This window comes from Pleurodeles waltl, chromosome 3_1 (genome assembly GCF_031143425.1).
Source record: "Pleurodeles waltl isolate 20211129_DDA chromosome 3_1, aPleWal1.hap1.20221129, whole genome shotgun sequence".
In the NCBI taxonomy this organism is placed as follows: Eukaryota; Metazoa; Chordata; class Amphibia; order Caudata; family Salamandridae; genus Pleurodeles; species Pleurodeles waltl.
Window position 1 is genome coordinate 353296946 of NC_090440.1, and position 22917 is coordinate 353319862.

The 22917-nt window shown below is 42.8% G+C and overlaps 1 protein-coding gene across 2 annotated transcripts in view; it reads left to right on the forward strand.

Annotated features, from left to right (window-relative positions):
• GALK2 (galactokinase 2) overlaps window positions 1–22917 on the forward strand; it is an 849252-nt gene that overhangs the window by 791361 nt on the left and 34974 nt on the right. The window contains exon 10 of one of the 2 annotated variants that reach the window (XM_069222509.1): window positions 609–1322. In XM_069222509.1, the coding sequence (XP_069078610.1) occupies window positions 609–819 (211 nt within the window). In that variant the 3' untranslated portion in view covers window positions 820–1322. Of the gene's footprint in view, window positions 1–608; window positions 1323–22917 lie in introns of those variants that run through there. The other variant, XM_069222510.1, reaches the window with a different exon arrangement.

The following is a 22917-nucleotide window of genomic DNA, read 5'->3' on the forward strand; positions in this document are numbered from 1 at the left end:
GAATCCATGATTCCATCTCCTGGCCCGCCTTCCCCATCGCCATCAGATGCTACGTTTGTTTCCCGTACATTTGTCTAATTCCAGCGCTAGCACATTGACTTTTCTGTCTGAATTCTTGCATAATAAATCAACTTGAAATAATAAGGTACCATAAAGTAGCCGTGAATGCCTGGCATCATAGGGTCAATAAGGCAAGCAGCACCTGTCTCCCCAACATCATCCCATGAATGCAGATGCACAAAACCATTGTTTGGGCTGTTTCATGTGTGTGCTGCACACACTCACTAAATCTAGCCTAGTTAATTCCTGAATTCGGGCCCACTACTCACATTTCTAAATTCAATAGAGGATTCTACGAAAATCTAATTACCTGGTTATCTGAGATTAGTAAGTATGATGTTGGTTGCTTTTCAGTGATGGACCATTGATTTGTGTGAAGGCACCACCAGTGTGTTTGATACACATATGTAATACAGACTGTGGGCTTCAGACCATACTGTCGCTAGGTACTTTTGTAAGTTATTTCTCTCGCTTGGATCACAGCAAGTGAAAACATTCCATGATCAGCAAATAACACAAAACGCTTTTTTATGTGTCTTCCTTTTCAGGGAAAGTGGAGCAATTGGCTCGCGACTGACTGGAGCTGGATGGGGAGGATGCACTGTGTCAATGGTACCTGCTGGTCTTGAGGAAGATTTCATAGCAAAAGTGCAAGATGCCTATTACAAGGGTGAACGCTTATCTCAGTTTAAAAGTAGCATATTTGCCACCAAACCTGGCAGTGGAGCCTTAGTTTTCCTGGAAGCTGATTACAATTAAAAATAAATTAAAGGTATTTTCTCTTGGCAAAATGTAAATTAATATTGTCTCTGTTTTCTAGTGGTTCATTTAGTGCCCAACTTTCATGGAACAGAAGAAGCATCGTATCTAGCCGAGATATAAAAATAATTCCTGAATGTATTATTAAATTTTTCTTTCTTGCAAAGATCTTCATTTAAAAATAGGAATATATTTTCTTTACTTTGATTGGCAATGCTATTATGACTCAAAAAGACGTCTACAGATTTCTAAAGAAAACACAATACATTTCTTAAAAAAAAAGGAAACATATGACAACTGAATGATAATCATTTTGGACCGTTTTAATGTTATAATCCAGCACTGTGTTTCATTTAAGTCATAAAGAAGAATTACGCGTCATCATTCTTCAGAATGTCTTCTTCTGACATATCACCTTTTCTAAAAATATCGCTGAAAAACGGTATTTTGTCCTGTGAAATAAAAAAACATATTTTAGTAGTAAATGTATAAACACACAAAAATGTTACATTTTTTGACTTTTCATTAATATTGATTTCGATTGTGTAAAACAGAAACATATTTTACTAGTAAATGTATAAACACACAAACACAAAAAAAAAAATTGGGGGACTTTTTATTAATAGTGATTTCGATTGTGTAAGTAGTGGTGATTACAAAGAGGCTGTACTTGTTTTTTTTAAGGCTACTCAACCAATATTGAACACACATTGGCTAAGCCGGAAGCCTGGGTTTAGTTTTCTGTGTACGCAGAGTAAGCACATTAAAGTTAGCAGGAGCAGACAGAGAACCATAGCAGTAAAATTGTCCCTCATGAAGGTCAATGCAAACACTTTAGTGGAGGAAGAAGGACACACACAAACATCCTATATTATTAGGTGAGAGATAATTATTCATCAGGGCTGACCCAAGCCATGGTTGAAAACGTATCTGCTGTATGGTATGCATATTCATTGTGAATAATAACTCTGTTTGACAGCTGTGCTGCCAAACCCCTGATCGAAAAAGGAAGAAGGCAGTGTATTTAAATAACTATTGGTCATGATCAGTAAATAAAAGTACGTTTCATTGACTTGTACCATAATGGAGAATGCCAATGTCATGCATGGTTCCAAAGATAGATGTGTCTCAACCTTTGAGCCATGTACAGAAAAAATAAGAGCAGTTTTATAGAACCGGCCCAAAATATAATTTCATTTTAACGCTCTAGGATGAAGATTGGAGACATGGGATTAGTTGTAAAATGCATTTTGTTTTAATTCACATCCGCTCATCGCCAAAGTGTTTATAGAGTTAGAGACCAGCAACATCTAACTTTATGAAGAAAGTGTAGCATATCACATTTCAAATCACAGATTTGTAAATATGCATGTTGTGTTTGATTAGACAAGGATACCACCCCACGAGAAGACAGACCATGCGTGTTAAAATGTTATAAATAACGTGAATGTTTGGAAAATACTAAGGCCCAGATTTAAGAGGGCCTAGCGCCTCCTTGCGCCACATCAGCGTCATTTTTTTTAATGCTAATGTAAAATCACTGCGCCAGATTTCATGCATTACTTTGTAACCCCTTGCGCTACATTATGCCTGCTCCAGGAATAATGTATGCAAGGGGGCGTTCCCCCATTAGGGGGACCGCAAAAATGGCACAGTTGAATCTAAGAGATTCCACTGTGTCATTTATTGTGGCTACTTTTAACACCTTCACAGAGCAGGCGTTAAAAAGGGGCATGCAGCTTTTAATTGGCCCCTATATACTGTGCAGGATTAGCGCCACAATTTTGGCACTAATCCTACACAGTACATCAATGGCGTCAAAAATGACAACACTATTGCCCCTACCCTGCGCCATGGTGCACCGTATATTAAATATGGTGCACAGATGGTGGCAGTCGGAGGGCTCTCAGGGGCGCAAGAAAAGTGGTGCTGCATTGGATGCAGCACCCCTTTTTTTAAATCAAGCCCTAAAAGTGTTATTTTATGGCTCATAACCAATGCATATTTCATTTCTTTAACACTGTGTGAGGTTATTTACTGTCCTTCTCTTCCTGAAACAGGCATACCTGATGACGTTTGTAAGAAACATTGCTACTCATATGGAGTGCAATAAAATTTCATGAACAGCTGTTTTTGTAGCGTTAAGCTTGCATTTTCACGCATTATGTAAAATACCCTAATTCAGGGTTAGGTAATTTGACTGTTTTTATGTATTTTATTCAAAAGGGTGCATATGTAAGAGTACTTCGGGTGTAGAATAAAACGGTTGCCCCAATTTGCAATAAGACATGAGTGTCCAATCAAACTTGTGGGTTCTGAAAATACATAATGCTTCAATTGTATGTCAGAATGTACATTAAAATTGATATAGATAACATAGCGATTAAAAAACACACAAATCAAATGCACAATCAAGATATATTGTAAATTAGATCAAAGTACACCGGAATTTGCACACTCGATATAAGCCTACCCGTAATCACCAGCCGTTCGCAAACACTTCTCTCTGAGAAACGTGTAACATAGAGGATCATAATCCTCCAACCTGAACAGGTTCCTTTGCATCGCCTGTCGGTGCGCCTTTTCATTTGCATTCCTATTGTACTCAAACACTGAAAAGTGGAAGAAGCATAAGAAACCCAATAGGAATATATAAAGCAATAAAACAGCAGCTCAGCAAAATTGGAGGAAAAAGTGTGCCAGAATTCATTGATCAGAATAAGAACAACACGGGATACAATATAAATAATGTCCCAGGGCGCAGTGGTGTGAGCACCTACTGAGCACTAGAGTATTACACAAGGGACCTCAGACATTTGTGCAGCCCCTCCTGTAATACTGATATCGCTGGCTCAGATTTAGAGCCAGTGTTATCTTGAAATTGCATACCCTAACTTTCATGGGGGCATGGATCTCATGCAAATGAGGGCATCAGTTTGCCTCTGCACCTGCACCACATTATGGATATGGTAACACAGACAAACAGGCCCTTAGATGGTGCACTGATTGTGCTCCACAGAAAGGTGGTACACTGCCAGTGCACCTTGTTAAGGCATCCCTCTGGAGGTGGGAAAAGAGAGTACCATGGACCCGCTCTAGACATCCCCTTGCTGACAGGTGCAAGAGCAGGTGGGTTACTCCCGGCACTGTGAAATACAGAGCTGTTTATAAGCAGCCACTCCATATTTCACTGAATGTGAATTTGCGACTGCCCTGAGGGAAGCACATTCATTGTAATTGGGTGCACTGTCTCTGTTTGTGCCTGGCGCATGTGTTTAAAGGTGCACAGTGTATCCAACAGGAACAATGCACCCAGACTGTAATATGGGCCCAGAAAGATCTGCCTTCCTCCTGGTTTAGTCTTACACTTTTCTGTCCCTAAAGACGGGGTTATCTTGCAGCCTCCAGGTCATAGCAAATCTGGTTCAGCAGCTCTGACATGGTAATCCTGGCCCCTTGATATACTTCCGTAAAAATAGGTCGCAGTCATTATTATGTCTAAAAGGAGGTGATCATCATGTGATTTGAGCCTTGGGTCAAGGAAGCCTTGAATAAGTGAAAGGAAGTCTTGTTTCAGTTGCATTCTAAAGAGGATTCAAATAAAATCAAATACACAGTCCCAAAATAGTGAGACAGAACTGCAATAAAAGAGCAAATGGTGAAGGTCACCAACAGCATTGTTACAATTCCAGCATGTTGGATCCTCTTTGATAGTTTATGGAGGCGAGATGGTGTCCAGAAAGTTCTAAAAGCCAGTACTTTGTTTTGAATAGTGAGGGTGTGATTTTATGAAAGACAACTGATTTCCAAATCAGACCCCAATTCTCCGACGAGGCAGTTCCTAGTGCATTCAATTTTTTCAGTATGCTTGAGTTTAGGCCTGTGGATTTGGATTATAAGAGGTGATAGAATTTAGAGGCCTGGTGACCAGACTTATTAAAGGAGGAAATGATCGTGAGAAGAGAGTGATCCATACTGAAGTATTTCGTTTTGGATAAACTAGCTTTAAGCTTGAGAAAGTTTAAAAGTCTACATCTGATAGAGAATATTGCTGTTGAAATTCTCTGAAGGAGAGAGGGTCTTGTTGGGAATCCATTTGTTTCAGGAAATTAATGCCCTTGGGGGCCAAAATATCAGCTCACCTTGAATCTTGATTTTTGGGTTATACCCGAGGGAGGGCATGTTTGAACGGGCATCTGATGTATCCAATAGTTTATTCATCCTCAAAATAGCCTTTTTTGTGTTATTTAGGATAAATTTAGATATGAAGGAGGGAGTGGTTCTACTAGACTGAAGCACTATGAGGTGTAAATGCCCCAAAATATGTTTATCAACATTTAACGAGGTGGTGGAGTACTTGTGAGCAGGAGAACCCTAAAGAGCCATTTCTAGCTAAGAAACAGAGTTAGGTAATTTCTGAAATCAGCCAGGTTAATTTCTCCAAGTGTTGTGGGGAGACAACGTTTTTTATGGAAATTCTGGGATGTATAGTCTGCCATAAAAATATGTTTAATACTTTGTCAAGTTTGCAGTGGACGTCATCAGACAATATTAAAGGGAGAATGCATATAAGGTAGTTGAAAATCAGGGTTACCATCATTTTGATAGTCTTTATGTGACCCCACAAGGTAAGGAATTGAGGTTTCCAACCATCTAAAAAGTTTTCAGTCTTTTTCAGGGTAAATATTTTGTTATGTTGAAGGGTTTCTAATAAGTCCGAGTTAAATTCTAGGCCAAAATATGTTATGAATTAGAGTTGCCAACACAGGCTGGAGGAGCTTAGTATTAGGATTGTTTAATCCCTTTACTTCCGATTTGTCTCTATTTTATTTATAACCAGCGACCAGAGCGTGTTCGCCAATCATCTGTAGTAAAGGAGGACTTGATTGATGGGCATTATCAGTCACCATCAAAATATCATCAGCGTAAGCCACAACTTTCACCGTAGTCTTGGTGAAGGAAATACCAGAGATGGACCTGTTCATCTGAACACTACGGAGTAAGGGTTCAAGGGACAAAATGAATAAAGAAGAGGACAGAGGGCATCCTTGTCTAGAGCCCCCTTCAGGGTTAAAAAAAGAGGACACTAGTCCTCCAGTTCTTACTTTGTCAGAGGAGCCACTGTAAACAGGCATAACCATTTTAGTAAAGGTTTCACCCAAGTTCAATTGTAGCAGAGTTTTGCATAGGAAAGTCCAGAAGACTCTGTTGAATGCCTTTTCAGCATCTAATGTGATTTCAACGGTATCTGAATTAGCCTTTTATATTATGTTGAAACCCACCTGTGTGTGGTTGATCAGGCATGGTAAAAGAGGTTTTAGCCCCTTTCAGAGGATCTTTGCATATATGTTTGCATTCAGGTTGATCAATAGTTTGACCTGTAGTTTTTAGCATCAGATGTATCTTTACCCTATTTGGGGATGACTGCAATGGTGGCTTCACTCACTGTGCCCACAATGGAGCCTGAATTGGAAAACTGATGGAAAAGATCAAGAAGTATAAGGCCAATGTGGAGGCAAAAATGTTATAAAAGCCGAAAAGCAGTCTGGCCCCGGGGCCTTGTACGGTTCAAGAAATTTGATTGCCTCTTTAATTTTATTTAATGTACAGGTGAGCCAAGGGTTGTTTTTTCTAGGTCAGTAATGGTAGGAAGTTGTATACTATTTAGATATTCCCTGCATTTCTCACCTGAAAAGATAGTCGTCTTTATATAGGGATGTATAAAAATACTTGAAGATGTCCATGATGTTTTGAGGATTTGTCTGATAAACGTTCAGTTTAAGAGCGGTAATGCCTCTGTGGGCAGTCTATGTTTTAAATATGATGCCAGCATTTTATCAGCTTTGTTTGTCGCACAAAGATTTAAGCTTTGGTATTTGTTAATCCAGAACTTGCTCTCTCGCTCATAATCCTATTATATTCCCATTTTTTATTGGTAAGGGTAGCAAGGGTGTGTTCATTTGGGTTGGAAATACGAGTGCCCTCCAGGTACCTAGTCTCTTTTTCAAGCTCTAACAGGCTGCTGTCATGGGATTTGTTTAATTCAGATTGAATCTCAATTAGTGAGCCTCTAATAGTAGCTTTGAGTGTGTTCAAATAGGTTGAGGGTGAAATATCCAAGGGAGAATTTTCTTTGATATAATTAAGTAGGGTATTTTAATTGAAAAAATCGGAAACTATTCTTGGGTGTTTGTCAGTTTAGTCAGCAAGGCAAGTGTGTGATTCATATATCAGGAACTAATCAATTCTAGAATATGAGTTGTGAGGGGTGAAGAAGAAAGTGTTGTTCCAGGTTTCAGGGTGCTGTAGTCTCCAAGTGTCCTGTACATTGAATCTAGAGCATAATTTAAGTAGTGACTTACGTGATTTAGATGACTGCATTGTTCATCTGGATTGCCTGTCAAGAGTGGAGTCCATGATAAGATTGAGATACCTACCCATGATAATTAATTGTTCGTTGTGGATTTGATCCAAGGACACAGTCAAGCAGTCCCAGAAATCTGGGTCATCGATATTTGGGCCATATACGTTGAGGATGTGAAAATAATTTGTGTTTTTTTTGGAGAGTTTTGTTAGGATTTATCTCCCTTCATCATCAGAGATGTGTGAGAGTCTTTGGATAGGCCAGATCTTTTGGAGATCAGAATTATCACCCCTCTTTTTTGTTGATGGCAGAAGAACCAAGGGAGCTGCTGACCCAATTGCACCCAAAATATGTAATCTCCTTAGCAGTTATCCTAGTCTCCTAGAATAGTACTGTGTCTGCTTTACGTTTATAAAGATAGTTCTCACTCTTTTCCCTCTTAACAGGATGGTTGAGTCCTTTAACATTCAAGGAAACTAGGTTCAGGTTCACATCAAGGGGGATTGCTAGTCATGGTGAAGGTGATTGTGCATGATCGTGAGATGAGCGGAGGGAGCAAGCTGAACATGCGTTGTGAGTGAGCTGACCAAAGGACAAATAATACAACCCTAATTTCTTTAGGAGTATCCTTTTGGAGTAATTCTGAGTCAGTACGATCACTCCATTCCATGAATGCGGATGCTAAAGGTATGCTGCCCAATAATAGACCACCGTAAGAGAAGGAAGTGGAGTGTCAGGCCAATCAAATTCCAAATTGACAAAGAGAAAACTACAAAGGACTACAACAGAGTACAGAAAAACAAAGTAACCAATCAATCAGGATTTGTAGATTGCAGCTGCTTCACCTGTGAGAGTGCCTGCCTGGCTTTCTGTCTTTCCTCTTTTTCCTGTTTTACTCCTTTTTCTGTTTTTCCCTCTTTTTTGCACTTTTTGGCGCTCTTGCTGCTCCTGTGCTTCCCTCACTGCTGATGTTGCCCTGTGGTCTCACTGCCGCCGTTGAAGCGCCTTCCCACCCTCCCAGCTTACCAATCGCTCCCCACTCCCTTTCCTTCTCGGTTTTGGCCCGCTGGCCCAGCGGGGATGTTGTGATGGCCACCGCGGAAGTTTTACAATAAAACATTTTTAATAATTTATTCTAAAGCTAAAAAAATATAGTTGTATTTTGCTATGAGGAGATCTCTACCCAACTGTGGAGTCTCCTTATGGTGAAGTACAGGAGAAAGTAATAGGATTTAGCTAAAAAAAATAATTAATACAAATATTTTTATGTTAAATAATAATAGTTTGTGCCAGTTCGAAATATTTCCCTAAGCATTAGGCCATCGTTCTACAACCTTGATTGACTGAATTTTTCTCTTTCATAAGGTGCACATCCACACACCAGTAGTTCCCTTTCGTGCCAGTATTGTCTGATGTGATAGTAGGATTCAATTGCAAAAAGCACAGCATACATTACAGCTTTATCAATTCCTGTCACCTTCCAATGTTGTTGTAAATTCCTTTTGAATTGGACTGCTCTGATTTCAGAGCACATCATATTGTGTTCCTGGACAGCTTTCACCAATAGTTCTTTGATAAACTTTGTGCCCAGGAAGAAATCCAAACGTTATGGTATTGAACTTGCTGCACACTTGTAACAGTTTTATTTGAACATAGCTGGGGTGCAAGTTGGGTTTATATTGTGAACCCTCTTTCCTTCCTTCTTTCTATCTTCTTTACTTTTTTCCTTCTTTCTTTCCTTCTTTCATTCTTTCTTTCTGTCTTTTTGCCTTTTCTTTTTCTTTCCTGCTTTCCTTTTTCTTTTTTGCCATTCTTTGCTTTTCCTTCTTTCTTTCTGTATTTCCTTTCTTCCTTTTTACCTTCTTTCATTCTTTCTTTCTTTTTTGCCTTATTTCCTTTTACCTTCCTTGATCCTTTTTTCCTTCATTCTTTCTCTGCTTCTCTTTTCCTTTTTTCTTTCTCTTTTAACTTCTTTTGTTCTTTTTACCTACTTTCCTTTTTTCTTTCCTTCTGTCTTTCCTTATTTCTTTCCTTTTTGCCTTATTTCCTTTATTTTTTCCCCCTCATTCCCTTTCTTTCCCTCTTTCTTTCCTTTTTTGCATCTTTGTTACTTACCTTCTTTACTTTTTCCTTTTTGTTTCTTTACTTCTTACTTTCTATTTTGCCTTCTTACCTTTTTTCTTTCTTTCATTCTTGAATTTTTGTCTTTTTTAGCCTTCTTTCTTTCTTTTTGCCGTATTTCCTTTTTGTTTTCCATTTTTACTTCATTATTTCTTTTTTCTTTCTTTATTTCGCCTTCTTTTTTCATTCTTTCCTTCTTTATTTTTTCCTCCTTTCTTTTTTGTTTTCTTTGATTTTTCTTTCCTTCATTCCTTTTTGCTTTTCTTTCTTTACTTTTGCCTTCTTTCTCCCTTCCTTTCTTTCTTTCCTTCCTTAATTCTTTTTTCTTTTTTCTTCTTTCTTTTTCACCCTCTAAACTTCGTTCTTTTTGCCTTCTCCATTTCTTTCTTTCTTGCCCTTTTCCTTTCCTTCTTCCTTCCTTTTGCGTTCTTTTTATCTTTCCTTCTTTCCTCCTTTTTGCTTTCCTTCCTTCCTTACCTTTTTGCCTCCGTCCCTTCCTTCCGTTTTTGTTTGTCTTCCTGCCTTTTATGTCTTGCTTCTTTTCTTTGTTCCTCCCTCCATTCTTTCCATACTTACTTCCCTTCTTCTTGCCTTCTTTCACAAAGGCAAGGCTTGTAGCCAATGCGAGACAGATGGCTTTTTTAGGTCTATGTTAGCCAACCTTTTAATTTGACTAAAACTGTGTAAAACATAGGGCCTGATTTAGAGTTTGCAGATGGATTATTCCGCTGCAAACATGACGTATATCCTGTTGAGCATATTACGATCTCTATAGGCTGCTATGTGATTGGAATACGGCAACCAGTATAGCTGTCATGTTTGTGACAGAGTAGCCCCCTCCGCCAAATTCTAAATCAGGCCCATATTTACTTATAGGGGTTTTCAGCCAGACTACATCCATAGTCTGTGCTTGTGTCATCTACATTTTTCTTCCACACACTCCAGCATGCATCAAGGGGAAAGGTTAGCCCACTTCAACCATTGACTGATTTCACTATGATAAACAGAAAAAGAACATGACATGACACGCTGCGTAGCCAGTGACTGCGGTTTCCTTTGAATTGGCACCTGGACTTATCATGGTCCTTAGTACCCATACACTTGTGCCTTGTTTTGGAATTTTCCGTTTGACTGATTGACTTGCATTTGGATTAGCCTATTCTCAGACGCATGGATTCTGATTTTTTGCCTGATTGACGTTTTAAGTTGTCGTGCCTGTATTACATTCAAATAGCCTTGAAAAAGTCACCAGCGTGACGAAACACGTGTTGGCTGTGTTTGCAGTGAAGTACAGTGTGAACCCTGAACACCATAATCCTGTCAATGAAGAACATCATCTGCCAAATATTGTCTGACTTGGACATCATGCATTGTTCATCCCGTCTACTCAATGGATATTAGACATCATTTGTTACCTATTGGACTCTTGCTTTACTCTAAAAAAAAATTGTTCTGTGTGCGGTGTTCTTTTTCTGTTTATCTCTACTTGTGCTAAAGAGAGCTTTCCTCTCTCTTTGACACTTGACTTTGCCCATGGGTGGTAGGGCATTTAGTTCACCAGCACCTTGTTTGTATTTTCTTTATATTTAAATAATTGTGTTTACTTCCCATGAGTGCGGCCTCTCTCACCTTTACTACCCTCTTTGTTCTGATTTCACTATGAGTTCAGCCTGCGGCTATTTTAAAAGGAGCACATCCATATGAGGTAGTTCCCTTCAGCTCTAGGTGTACCATGGTATTGTGCATTTTTTGGAGGGGACCAGAAAAACTTTTAATTGTAGCCATTTCTTTTAGATTTAATGAGGGCCCAGCAGCTTCCCCAACAATAAAGTTTTGCAAACACCATGGCAAACCAAAACAAGAATTTTTCAATGGTGGACGGCCAACACCAGGCCTTTTGGCTTTGCCAATCCTTGGGTTAATTTACTCCTAACCTTCACTTATCCAACCCCAAACATTAAAATTACCCACCCTTCCCCTAACACAACTGACCTTAAACCCTAAAATTAAAATTACCCATACCTCCCTTTAGCACTCCCCACTCCTAAACCCTAAAATTTACTTTACCCACCAATCGACCATGACTTTAGCCATACATAGTTTTCTCATTGTCATTGATGATTTTATTGCAAATGTTGCAGTGATATTATCAATGATGTCATTGAAGATGCCACAAGTGATGTATTATGTGGGGTGATCACCAATGAGTGCAAGGGTGCAAGTTATGGTTACCTTAGGGCACGAGTTATAGTTACTTGAAATAACTATAACTGGCGAATTTCAGTGCTTCTGTACGTTTAAGACGTTATGTTGTCACTGAAATTTTCACCTAATTATAACACTACTTTAACTTTTGTTTTTTTCAGTGACTTTCTAGGGTTTGTTCACTATAAAGTAATAATTTCTTCCCACACATAAGCCAGTACCCTGCCATTCAGTTTTTGGCTGTGCACTGTGGGCCAACATAGCAGGGGATTGGCCGCAGCCAGCCAATTCCATGCTGTGCACAGCCATTGGCTGTGTGCTGTGTAGGGTTGGCTGCAGGGCCTGGCTTTCTGCCAGGCCCTACCTACATCCCTCATCGGCAGATAACCTGAGGCTGCGCACAGCCTTTGGCTGTGCATAGCATGGGGTTTGCTTATGGGTTGGCCTGTGTCCAGGCCATGCTTCCAACGCAGTGGCACAGACCCCTCCCCAAGCCACTTTGGCTTCCAGGACACCATCCCCAGGGCCGTTTTTAAAAGGAAGGGTAGCACCTGGCCCCCCACCTCAAGCCACTACATGTTAATGTTAAAGGGATTTGTAGAGCGCGCTAATGGCAAAAGGTGTCTTGGCGCTTGTGTCACAAGAACCAGAGAGTGAACCACACTGAAATCCGAAATGGACATGGAATATAAAACCAAAAGGAATCATAAGAGGTAGAAGTAATCTTAAACTAGGAACCCAAGTTTTTAAATCCTTCCTGAAATTCAGGAGATTAGGTTGAAAGCAAAAATGATTTGGTAACGAATTCCACCAGTTAGAGGCGGAATAGAAAAAACTTCAACCTCCCAAATTAGATGATTTTATTCTGGGGACAATTACTTTTTTAGCAGTGCTAGACAATAAGGTACGAAAGGGAGGGTGCCATTTAAAAATGTCCTACGAAAAAGCCGGACCATCCAGATATAGGGCCTGATTACAACTTTGGCTGTCTGACGGTAAGACCGCCGCGGTAGTGGCCGCTAAAAGACTGCCATGTTGGCGGTCATCTGACCGCATTATTAAGAGATACACTGCTCAGACCGCGAAAAAACAGCCAATTCCCCGAAACCCCTAGGACATAGGCGGGCATCAACTGATCAAATTACGATTCACAAATCACAAGAGCGGTTCTTCCATTGTGGGAAAACCATTGGTGGTGCGGACCGCGGCGGTCTGAACTCACATCACTCAGCACTACACTCTACATTGGACAGTTTGAATATCCCACACCTGACACACATTCACACACCCGACACCCCGCACTATAAAACACACCCCTACACAACCCACAATCCTTTGCAACCAGAACGCCACTCACAGCCAGAGAGTAGGAGAGACCTAACAAACTAGCAAAACAAACAATAGGCACACCTACACATTGCACTCAGCACACATCCCACATTTGCACAACAGACACAACACACAATTGACAAACACCCACACAATAGACTACAATTGTCACCCACTCACATCACAGCACCCACACCTCATCACAATCATCATTCATCCTTCTATTCACTGCCTCACCATCTTTACCACCACTACCATGTCCCCACAAAAACACCCATGTTTCACTGATGATGAGTTGAGGGTCATGGTGGACGGAAGTATCAGGGTAGAGCCATATCTCTTTGGAGCACAGGCCCAGCAAACATCAATAGCCTGGAAAATGGAGTTGTGGCAAAGGGTAGATGACCGGGTGAAAGCAGTAGACAGTTACCCATGCATAAGGGAATGCAGGAAGAGGTGGACCGACCTCAGGGGGAAGGTACATTCCATGGCATCCAGGCACCAGCTGGCAGTCCTCAAGACTTGAACATCCTGCATCCTGAGGGCCTGACAGGAATACCTGGGGGAGTGAAGTCAGGTAAGTATCAACAACATCCATGTCACCAAACAGTTATGTCTTGCATGCTCACTTATCAACTTTCTCCACCCCAATGATCAAATCACACACCACCCCCTGTCCAAATCTCCAAATACCCCTCACTGCCATGCCACATGTCAAGTAAGCTGACCTTGGGCCACAGTGTTTGAGAAGGGCATGTGAAGTTTTGGGAACTGACAGCACTACATCTCCCAGAAGGCACTGTTACATTAACAAAACAGACTGTGCACTAAATGTGAAATGTCTTTTGAATTGTGAAACTCACAATCAAAGCAAACCAAACTGAATGGTCCACCATGTAAATCAGCTATGCAATGGCCCACTACTATTACCATTACAAGCAAATTACAGCTACAGCTGTGACCCATTCCAAACTGGACTCAGAGAAAAAATTCCTAATAACGTCGTACTCACCTTGAGGGACACCTAAATGGCAAATTGGACACACTTGCAGTACATCCAGACAGAGGGCCAGGACAAATTGTAACACCAATTGTGTGTGCCAGCTCTGACACCATTGTTCATTGTTCAGCTACTAGTTGGCGCAATAATTCCATTCACCTTAGTAGGAGAGAACGGTACATTGTCATGTTTGCACTGATACAAGATATGAGGGTATTTGCAGCCATTTATACACCAGCATACTCCAAGAGCATGCTGTATGCAATTTCAAATCACTGTGTCCCACCTTGCATTAACCAAGATTAAGTAGCAGCTGTGATTGCCATGTCAGGGGATCATGTAAAGGCAGTGTGTGCATCTCATATACCATTTTTATTTGTCTTATTGATACGTCTTATTGATACATCACTTCTTACATCACATACATCAACTGTGTATTCCACTTCTCATATAGATAAACTTGCCATCCCAACATGGATAGGATACCCGAGATAGACGCTACCCCTCTGGATGAAGGCCCCAATGAGGAAAACAGCCCTCGATGTCTGGACACTGAGGACGAAGCTAGCCCATCAGGGACACCTGGTCAGTCAACAACTGTCAGCCTCACCCTGCCCACAACAACTCCTCCCAGCCCTGTTGCAACTACATCACAAGCAACCATTAGCCCCCAAACCTGTGTCTCAAGGACAGTCTCTTCAATTGTGTGCCCCCAGGACAGGTATCTGAGTCTCCTCATATCACCCCAGACAATAATGCTCCTGCCACCAGTGGGTGTGGGCACACTGTGCCAGGGGCACAGGTATGTGGGGGTAGGGTGCATGGGAGGGATGGTGTGGTCCTGCGGATGGGGGCTCCAAGGGACACAACTGACTAGGAGCCCATTTCCCAAGCCGTGGGAGCCTATCAAAACTCTCAAGGCATGATGGGCTAGGTGCCTACCATGATGGAGGAGATCAGACAGCTGCAGAGGGACAACCACCAGGAAGCCATGCAGTAGTGGCAGGCACAAAATGCCATACTGGCTTCCATTGCTGGGGTGCTGAGGGACATCAACACTACTCTGAGTAGCTCTGGCACCCAACATCAGGCCTCTTCCACTAGCCATGAGACATCAGGCCCCTCCACATCTGTGGCTGCTAGTGGAATTGAGGCCCTTCCAAGAGAAGGAAATGCCTCAGACACACCATCCTCTGTAGCAGAAGAACCCCCCCACAAACGTGGACGTAAACCCAGACATCCAGGAGGAGCAGAGACCAAGACCAAACCCACTGCCAGGAAGTGAACCTCTCCTGATTGGTTCCCCTTGTGTGTGGCTGATACACCCTCTTGACTGTTCTGATGCCTAACTCCATTTTCCTATGGTGCAAGGACATTGGACGTTTGTTTCCAAATGGTGTGACAGCTACCCTGATGATTTCATCCACCATGACTGAACCCTTCACTGTTATTTTGATTTCATTTTTTTTAATTAATTTCACTCATTTTGTTGTTCACCCCCCAATAAATACCACTCAATCACAGATCCTGTGTATGTGTTGATATATCCACCATAAACAACTGACATGTATGAAAACTAATGTACGAAAATGTTCCTCTCCAAAGGTTTACCTCTGTAATGGTCATCACACATGTACTGGACAACCAGGATACACATTGCATTGGTATTGTAACATATACATTACACAAATCACCTGTATTGTACATCTCCACATATTTATTAGGAGAATAGCGATCAGCACATTGTGAAGTAATGCTGTGGACTTCAGTGTTTCAGCAAAGGTGTCATACACTGCCATCCCACAGAATACAGGAGTTAGAAACGTGTCAGTCTATCACCATTCCAGGAGGCAGACAGATTGGTTCAATATATCATCAGCTAAAGCCTTATCACATACCCATAGCTCATCGTCCCAAATCACCATGCCCCATCAAATAGAGGTCAGCACTAAGCTCCCCAGTCATGGAACCTTCCACTTACAATGTTAAGGTATCAGTAAGCTTGCCACTCACCTATGTCAGTCTTCAGACACATGCACATTGGTCTGCAGTGAGGAAACCTACTGACAGCCGCATACCAAGTAGGTCACATACAACACTAACCATAATGATGGTCGAGTGTCTGGAAACCACATTGAGACGTGTCAGACACAAATGGACAGACACATGCCACCATATGAACCACCTCCAATACAAAACAGGTCTAGTTTGTGGAAAAGGCCACTTCCAAACCACTGTCCTGACAGTATGGGCATAGCATTCACACACCACAAATCTGATGCAAAACAGTACCTGGTCAAATCCATGTCCACTGCTCATGTCAGTCTGCAAATCTCATCTGCATGTGACACTGTCTGAACATCACATTGTCTATGCATAACTGATTGTGCATTTGCTGAACAATAGACCATGTATATTACAGTTCTGTACACAAATCAAAGGAACAACCAGCATACATATCTGAGTCAGGAGCTTTGGAGCCACTTGAGACCACACTGATGGTGGCAAGAAGCACATTACAGGATATGCATTATCTCAATAATGCCCCATGGATTCTCATTAGTAACATCACATACCTTGAGTCAGTTGAAATACTGATTGAGGACACCTGCCCTGATGTCTCCAGCTTCATCCTCATCATGCTTATCCTCACTTGGTATATCTGCATTCCAAACCACAGGACCTGCATGCTCACCTTCGTCTGGTATGAATGGTATCTGACGTCTTAGTGCAAGGTTGTGGAGCATGCAGCAGGCTACAATTATTTGACATACCTTGTAGGGTGAGTAGAGGAGAGGTCCTCCAGATTTGTCTATGCAGCAAAATCTTGCCATCAGGAGACCAGAAGTCTGCTCCACGACATGCCTTGTCTTTCCGTGGGCTCCAATGAAGCGGACTTCCCCTGGCGTGGTTGGGTACCTCGCTGGTGTCAATAACCAAGGACGGTTTGGGTAGCCAGCGTCCCCTGTGATGTATAGTTACAACAATCCAAACTTTAAATTTGGACATGCACATACATGGTAGCTGTAAAAAAGGGACAAGCACACGACATACACGAGTTACCAACTAGCCAGGCCCTCTCTGTGTATAGTCGTGTCATCAGCAGTGGGATATTACTGTTCCGCATTATGAAGGAATCATGGACTGATCCTAGATATCTTGCAAAAACGTTTGTTCCTGTTCCTACATGCCTGTTCATTTGCACGTGGGGGATCCAAGGCTACATAGGTGCCATCTATGGCTTTGACCACATGTGTAATGTGTCCCAAAGCATAGAAATCAGCCTTTACATGGGCCAGATCCTCACACTGGGGAAATCTGATATAGCTGTCCAGCTGTTTCAACAATGCAGACAGTACAGCCTTCAAAACCAGACTGAAGATGGGCTCAGACATCCTTGCAGTCAGGGCCACAGTATTCTGAAAGGACCCAGTGGCCAGGAAGTGCAGCACTGACATGAGTTGAATTTTGGGAGGTATGCTATTGGGATTGCAAATGACAGGCATCAGATCTGGCTCCAAATGATGACAGAGATCCATGATTGTATGCCTATTCAGGCGATATATTTGGATTACATGTCGCGCCTCCATGGTCTGCAGGTCTGTTAGAGAACGGTACACTGGAGGTTGTCTTGCTTTCCTCAGGCCTCGGTGGGAAAACACAAGAATGAATGTGAATGACTCAAACCATCCATCATAAGTATGATCACAACAACATCACACACATATCGAAATAATGTCACATGAAACAGTGAATATGTGGTATTCAGCACATAGCCAGCCAAATTATGAAAGTGTACCGGATTCAAACCCCCTAAAACCTTGCATGTACTCTACACAGAGATGCATGTCACTGGCGGTGATAGTTACACCAACCCTGTAGATTTGTCACACATAGATTTAGTTAGTATGGAGACAATGCTTTTTCATGTACCTAACCCAACATACACCATTTCACTTCCTCTACTAGTTACATGCACCGTAATACTTGTAAACAGTAGGCCTGCACATTTTCATAGATATGAGGTTTCTGTAAATGATGCAACTTTCATTATTTCATCATGCATAACAGAGCCCTAAAATGCCAGCTGCCTGAACTACTGTACTGGACATCAGGAAGTGACCTGACTACACTGGTGGAAGTCGTCATGGTGGTAGGCAGTTACAATCGTGGTGGACATTGCCATTGGAACACTTTGCTGCCTTTGGAGGACTTAGGCCAATGGCGATATCTGTCGGCGGTGACGGTCCTGTACGTGGCGGATGTGACCGCCATCTTCTGCACAATCCCTCACTTGACTCCTGACACTGCTGCCAGCCTGAGCTGCTGTGTATTGCCTCTGGGAGCAATTATGCCACATCCTGCAAGTAAGGGCCCCTGCCTTCTCTCCTGAAGAGCTGGCCAAGCTTATGGAAGAGGTCCTACCCCTGCAAGTTCACCTATATGGTGGACCAGAGGAGTAGGTGAGTCCAATGCAACACCAGTGGGTGAATATTAGAGTGTATGATGAGGTAGATTAAAGGTGCAGAATGAAGGATTGAGCTAACGTGTGGGAAGATGGTTATGTGCACATGTGCATAAGAACACTGTTAGGCCTGATACATAGTAGGTAATGTGTGATATATGTACCCTGATCCACATATGTACATAACATTATTTACAACAATCTTCCTCTGACAGATAGTCTGGTCCTATGTCTCTAGCCAAAACCTGGTACTGGGTATCCATGCTGTATGCCTAACTTCACACATAGCCTGACTGCAGAGTGTGACTTTGCAAAAGAGTTTGAAGTGTGAGGAATGGTATGTATGGCAACTTTCACTAACTTGATTGCTTGTCCTACTTGTTTGGGAATGAAGCATGTGTACATGACTTTCTCTTCTAATCTGTGTCATCCATGCAGGTCAACGCCCATCAGAAAAAGAGGAGCTGGCATGCCATCGCCAAGAAAGTGCGGACCCTGGGGGGAAACAGCTGGCAGAGCACCCACTGTCGAGAGAAGGTGGGAGGTGCCCGTCGGACCTTGACCCCCTGATAGCCCTGAGTTGGATCGGCGTTTGAGGGCAGCACAGCAGCCACAAGGGGGCGAGTACTGACCAAAGTAATTTACATTCCTCTGCAAGGTCAGTGTATGATGTGAAAAACCCTAAGCTGTGACAATGTGGTAAGTGCAAAAGGTAGAATGTGTCCTAGGTAAATCTATATGTGGAGTACCCAACTTTGCTACATAGCTGTGCACAATGTATTCTGTACTGGGACATATTACTCACCTATGTCATCCCTTCTGTACTGTAGCATGTGATGACGCATGTAACTGTCAAATGTGTACCACTATACTGCTCTTAGTACCCTGCTTGTTGTTCCTTGCTACCTACAGATCCATACTCCCAACATCCTGATCTTTGCCCTCTGTCCATTCAAATGCCCCTTGATCCATCTCTGTGTGCATCATTGAATCAGACAAGTTGAGTAGATGCCTAATATTCCTGAGGTTTCCAATGAGTGTCAAATTATTGCTAGGCTGTGATCTCAATCTGATATTTCACTTTCCTCACTTGCTGCACTTATTCAGATCCCCATGGGTAAGTGAGGACTAAACATTGGAACGTGTAATGTTTTCTCAGAATGGACATCCTGCATGTACTAAACCACTGTGCTATTGCTACACTCCTAGTGCAAGCCATATCATTGATATGAGTGTTCAGAATATTAGTACCAGGCACATGTTCTTTGGATGGTAACTGGCTACACAGCAATTTCCTATTGCAATTTGTTGTGGGCATGCTAAATAGACCACTACATCTTGGTAATTGTTACAATCTGAACTGGTTTTTGCCAGCATCATGTGTACACTGTTGGGTCCAGAAATATATCAACATTGTGATGCAACTTCCACGTGCTTACTTTTTCCTTTGTGGACATGTTTTGATGGCTCTTGGTATGGAATCCTAGAGTTAGAACTGACTGAATTGTGTTGCACATGTGGCATTTCACCTTCACATGTTGTTGGAATGGTATGTGTATTCAGCCATTTGGCTTGCTCCAAGGTGTATGTCTGTATCATGTTAATTTCAGACTTGTGTTGTGGCATTGCAATGGGCGAGTCCAGATGTAAGATTGCTCATGTCTGAAGTGTAGATAGTGATGTAGCCACTTGAATAATGGGCTATTGATGTTACCAATCATCATGATTAGTTGTACTGTGTATGGCCTTCATGTACATGACAGGTGTACATTGTATATGAGGTGATGGTATGGTACCTTGCCTTGTCTGCGGCTAAATCCAGTGGGCTACGTTGGCCCCTACAAGTGTATATGACTTTGTTTACAGGTAGAGGATGACATAGATGAGTAGTTCCGCAAAGTATGTATCATCCTTTCCTACATGACTATTGGGCCCTGTGATGCTGATGTGTGTAGACTCTACCATACTCCAATTTTTGAAAGGGCAGGTATAGTGGTTGCATATTTTCTAATGTCAGTGTTTAAGGTTGTGGACTCTGTGACATGATATGGTTTTGGCATGCATGCCACATGCTGTATTATGTTTGGCACATAATGTGGTCCCTACCCTGGTACATGACAATTGCTACAAAGTTAGGTATGTGTGGAATTTGTGTATGTGATATGTAGAAATGAATGTGAGCACTGTTTTCCATTGATTGGTTGTTGGTTGACTATATTGCTGTGGATAGGGACTCAGCTTCATGTTGGCAAGTCAGGTTGTCATGGAATGGTTATTGTGATTGCTCTACTGATATGGTATAGTAGGTGTGCGATAGGTGGCTTAGCTGGTGTATGACATTGTTGTAATGTAGGTAGTATCTAGTTATGAAATGATGTTGGCACTGACCTGCTTCGACCTGGGGGTGAGTACAAGTGGTTATAATGTGATTAATGTTTACAGTGTGATGTGAATGTTTCTGTTTCCCAGCATCGACAGGCGAAGGAGACGGGGCACAGCCGAGTGGGGAAGCAGCTGGCCACCGGACCTCAAGTTATAATACCACCGACACCGAGGGACCCAGTAGCCCGCAGGCGAGGGGAGTGCCACGGGGGGGAGACAGGATCCAGTTCATCATCTTCAGACTCCTCCTCCAGTGGACACTATATGGCGGTGGCAGACCCACCCCAGCACCATCTCTGCCACTACGCCCCTTTCTACCACCGACCTCCCTGTAGCTCCCCACCCAGTTGTCCGTGCCCGCTCACCCAAGAGGGTGGGCATCTCCTTTGCTGCAGGCAACTCTGCCCCAGCCCCTGTTAACCCTACTGCCCTCAGTGAGGAGGCTGTTGACCTCCAGAGGTTGATCTCCGTGTGTCAGTCGACCATTATGAATGGCATCCAGGGACTGGCAGCTCAAGTCCAACAGAGTAATGAATTGCTGGAAGGCATTCGCAATGCACTGGCTAGCCTTTGAGATCCTTTCAGGCTCTTGCCTCCACACTAACGGCAGCCAGGCACCCTTTTTCTACCATCCCCCCTCCACCTTACTCTTCCGAAACCCCCTTCCCTGACCTAGCCAAAGCTCACAGACAGACTAGCATGCATCCACCTCAACATCCAAGAGTAGCTCAGACAGACATAGCCACGAAAGACCCACCACCAGCATGCACACAAGCAACATACAGATGCAGACACAACAACAGTTACAACCTGCCCTGACACCCCCAAAACCTCCTGAATCACTGACTCTACACCTGACACATCTGCAGACAACACATCAACATTCAGAGATCCAGCCACTACACCTATCCTACCCTCAGTCATCACAACAGCAGACCCTCAGAAATCCACTCCAGTCACCAGACTTGCAGACACCACAACCCGACACTCCTTCATGCAACACATCCACCATACCTGCAGTCACCACTCCAACAGTTACCCACCCACAATGGCATCCCCCAGCAGATAAACGCACTCACTCACCCACCCAGCAGAAACCCACAAGCATTTCTCCCACAAACACTCACCCACGACGCCCACACATACACATCAGACAACCACTCCCTCACCCCCCACACCCCAACCCCCTTCTGATGACCATCTCCATGTGTCAAAGAAAACCAACCTTTCATGTTTTGACCTTGCCCCTACTCCTCCCCCCATGAGACCCTTAAACACTCAGTTTCCCTCCCCAAGCCCATCACTTCCACCTCCAAGGCCTCCCGTTACCCATCTGCAAGTACCCATGCCCCTCCCCCTGCCAAGAAGTCAACCCCTCCCAAGAGAGCCCAACCCTCCTCTAAGCCTTAACCTAAACACCCCCCTCCCACCCCCAGTCCCAAAGTACCCCCCCCCCCCCCAAGTCTGGGCCCAAAACCCCCCTCCACCCCTACGAATAATCCCTGAGGTGCCTGCCTGCTCCCTTGATGCCCCTACCTGTGGAGGTTACTTGGCAGTCAGGAGTCAAGTTCAGAGCACACATATGCATTGTGTTCATGTTGCACAATTTAAGTTCGTACTGGCCTATGGCCTTGGACATTTCTATTATATATCACATTTTTAATACATATTTGAACCAACCTGTTGTTGGTTCAGACGTTACATATTTGTCCTGCATTTCTTTTCTTAGGGCAGATTTGTTCATGGCTGACATTGTGTGTGAGTATTTGTGTGTAAGTGGTGCTTCTGCTACCTGTTTTGTCTGGGCAGCATGTGTGGTTATGTGCAGTGCTTTTGTCCCCCATTGATGAGTGTGTTGTGTGATGGGCATGTGCATGTTGGGGACATGTTGTTGTCATGGTATAGAGTGGTGTTTGTGTTGACATGTGTTTATTGCAGGCCTGTGTGGCTTTGTGTGCTTTGACTGTGCATGTTTGTGTTTGGTGCATGGCATGTCAGCTACGATGTGCTGTGTGTTTGCTGTGTATGTCGACATGTATGGTTGTGTGTGTTCATTCCCTGTTGGTGGTACTTTGAGTTGTATGTGTGATTTGTCACTGGCTTGTTTCTATTGTGGGTTCTTGCCAATGCATTGATGATGTTGTGGTGTTGTGACATGTTGTGTGTTATTGTGTGTGACTGGTCCTGTGCTGTGTTTCCGGGAGTTGATGTGTGTTTTTGACGTGTGTGATA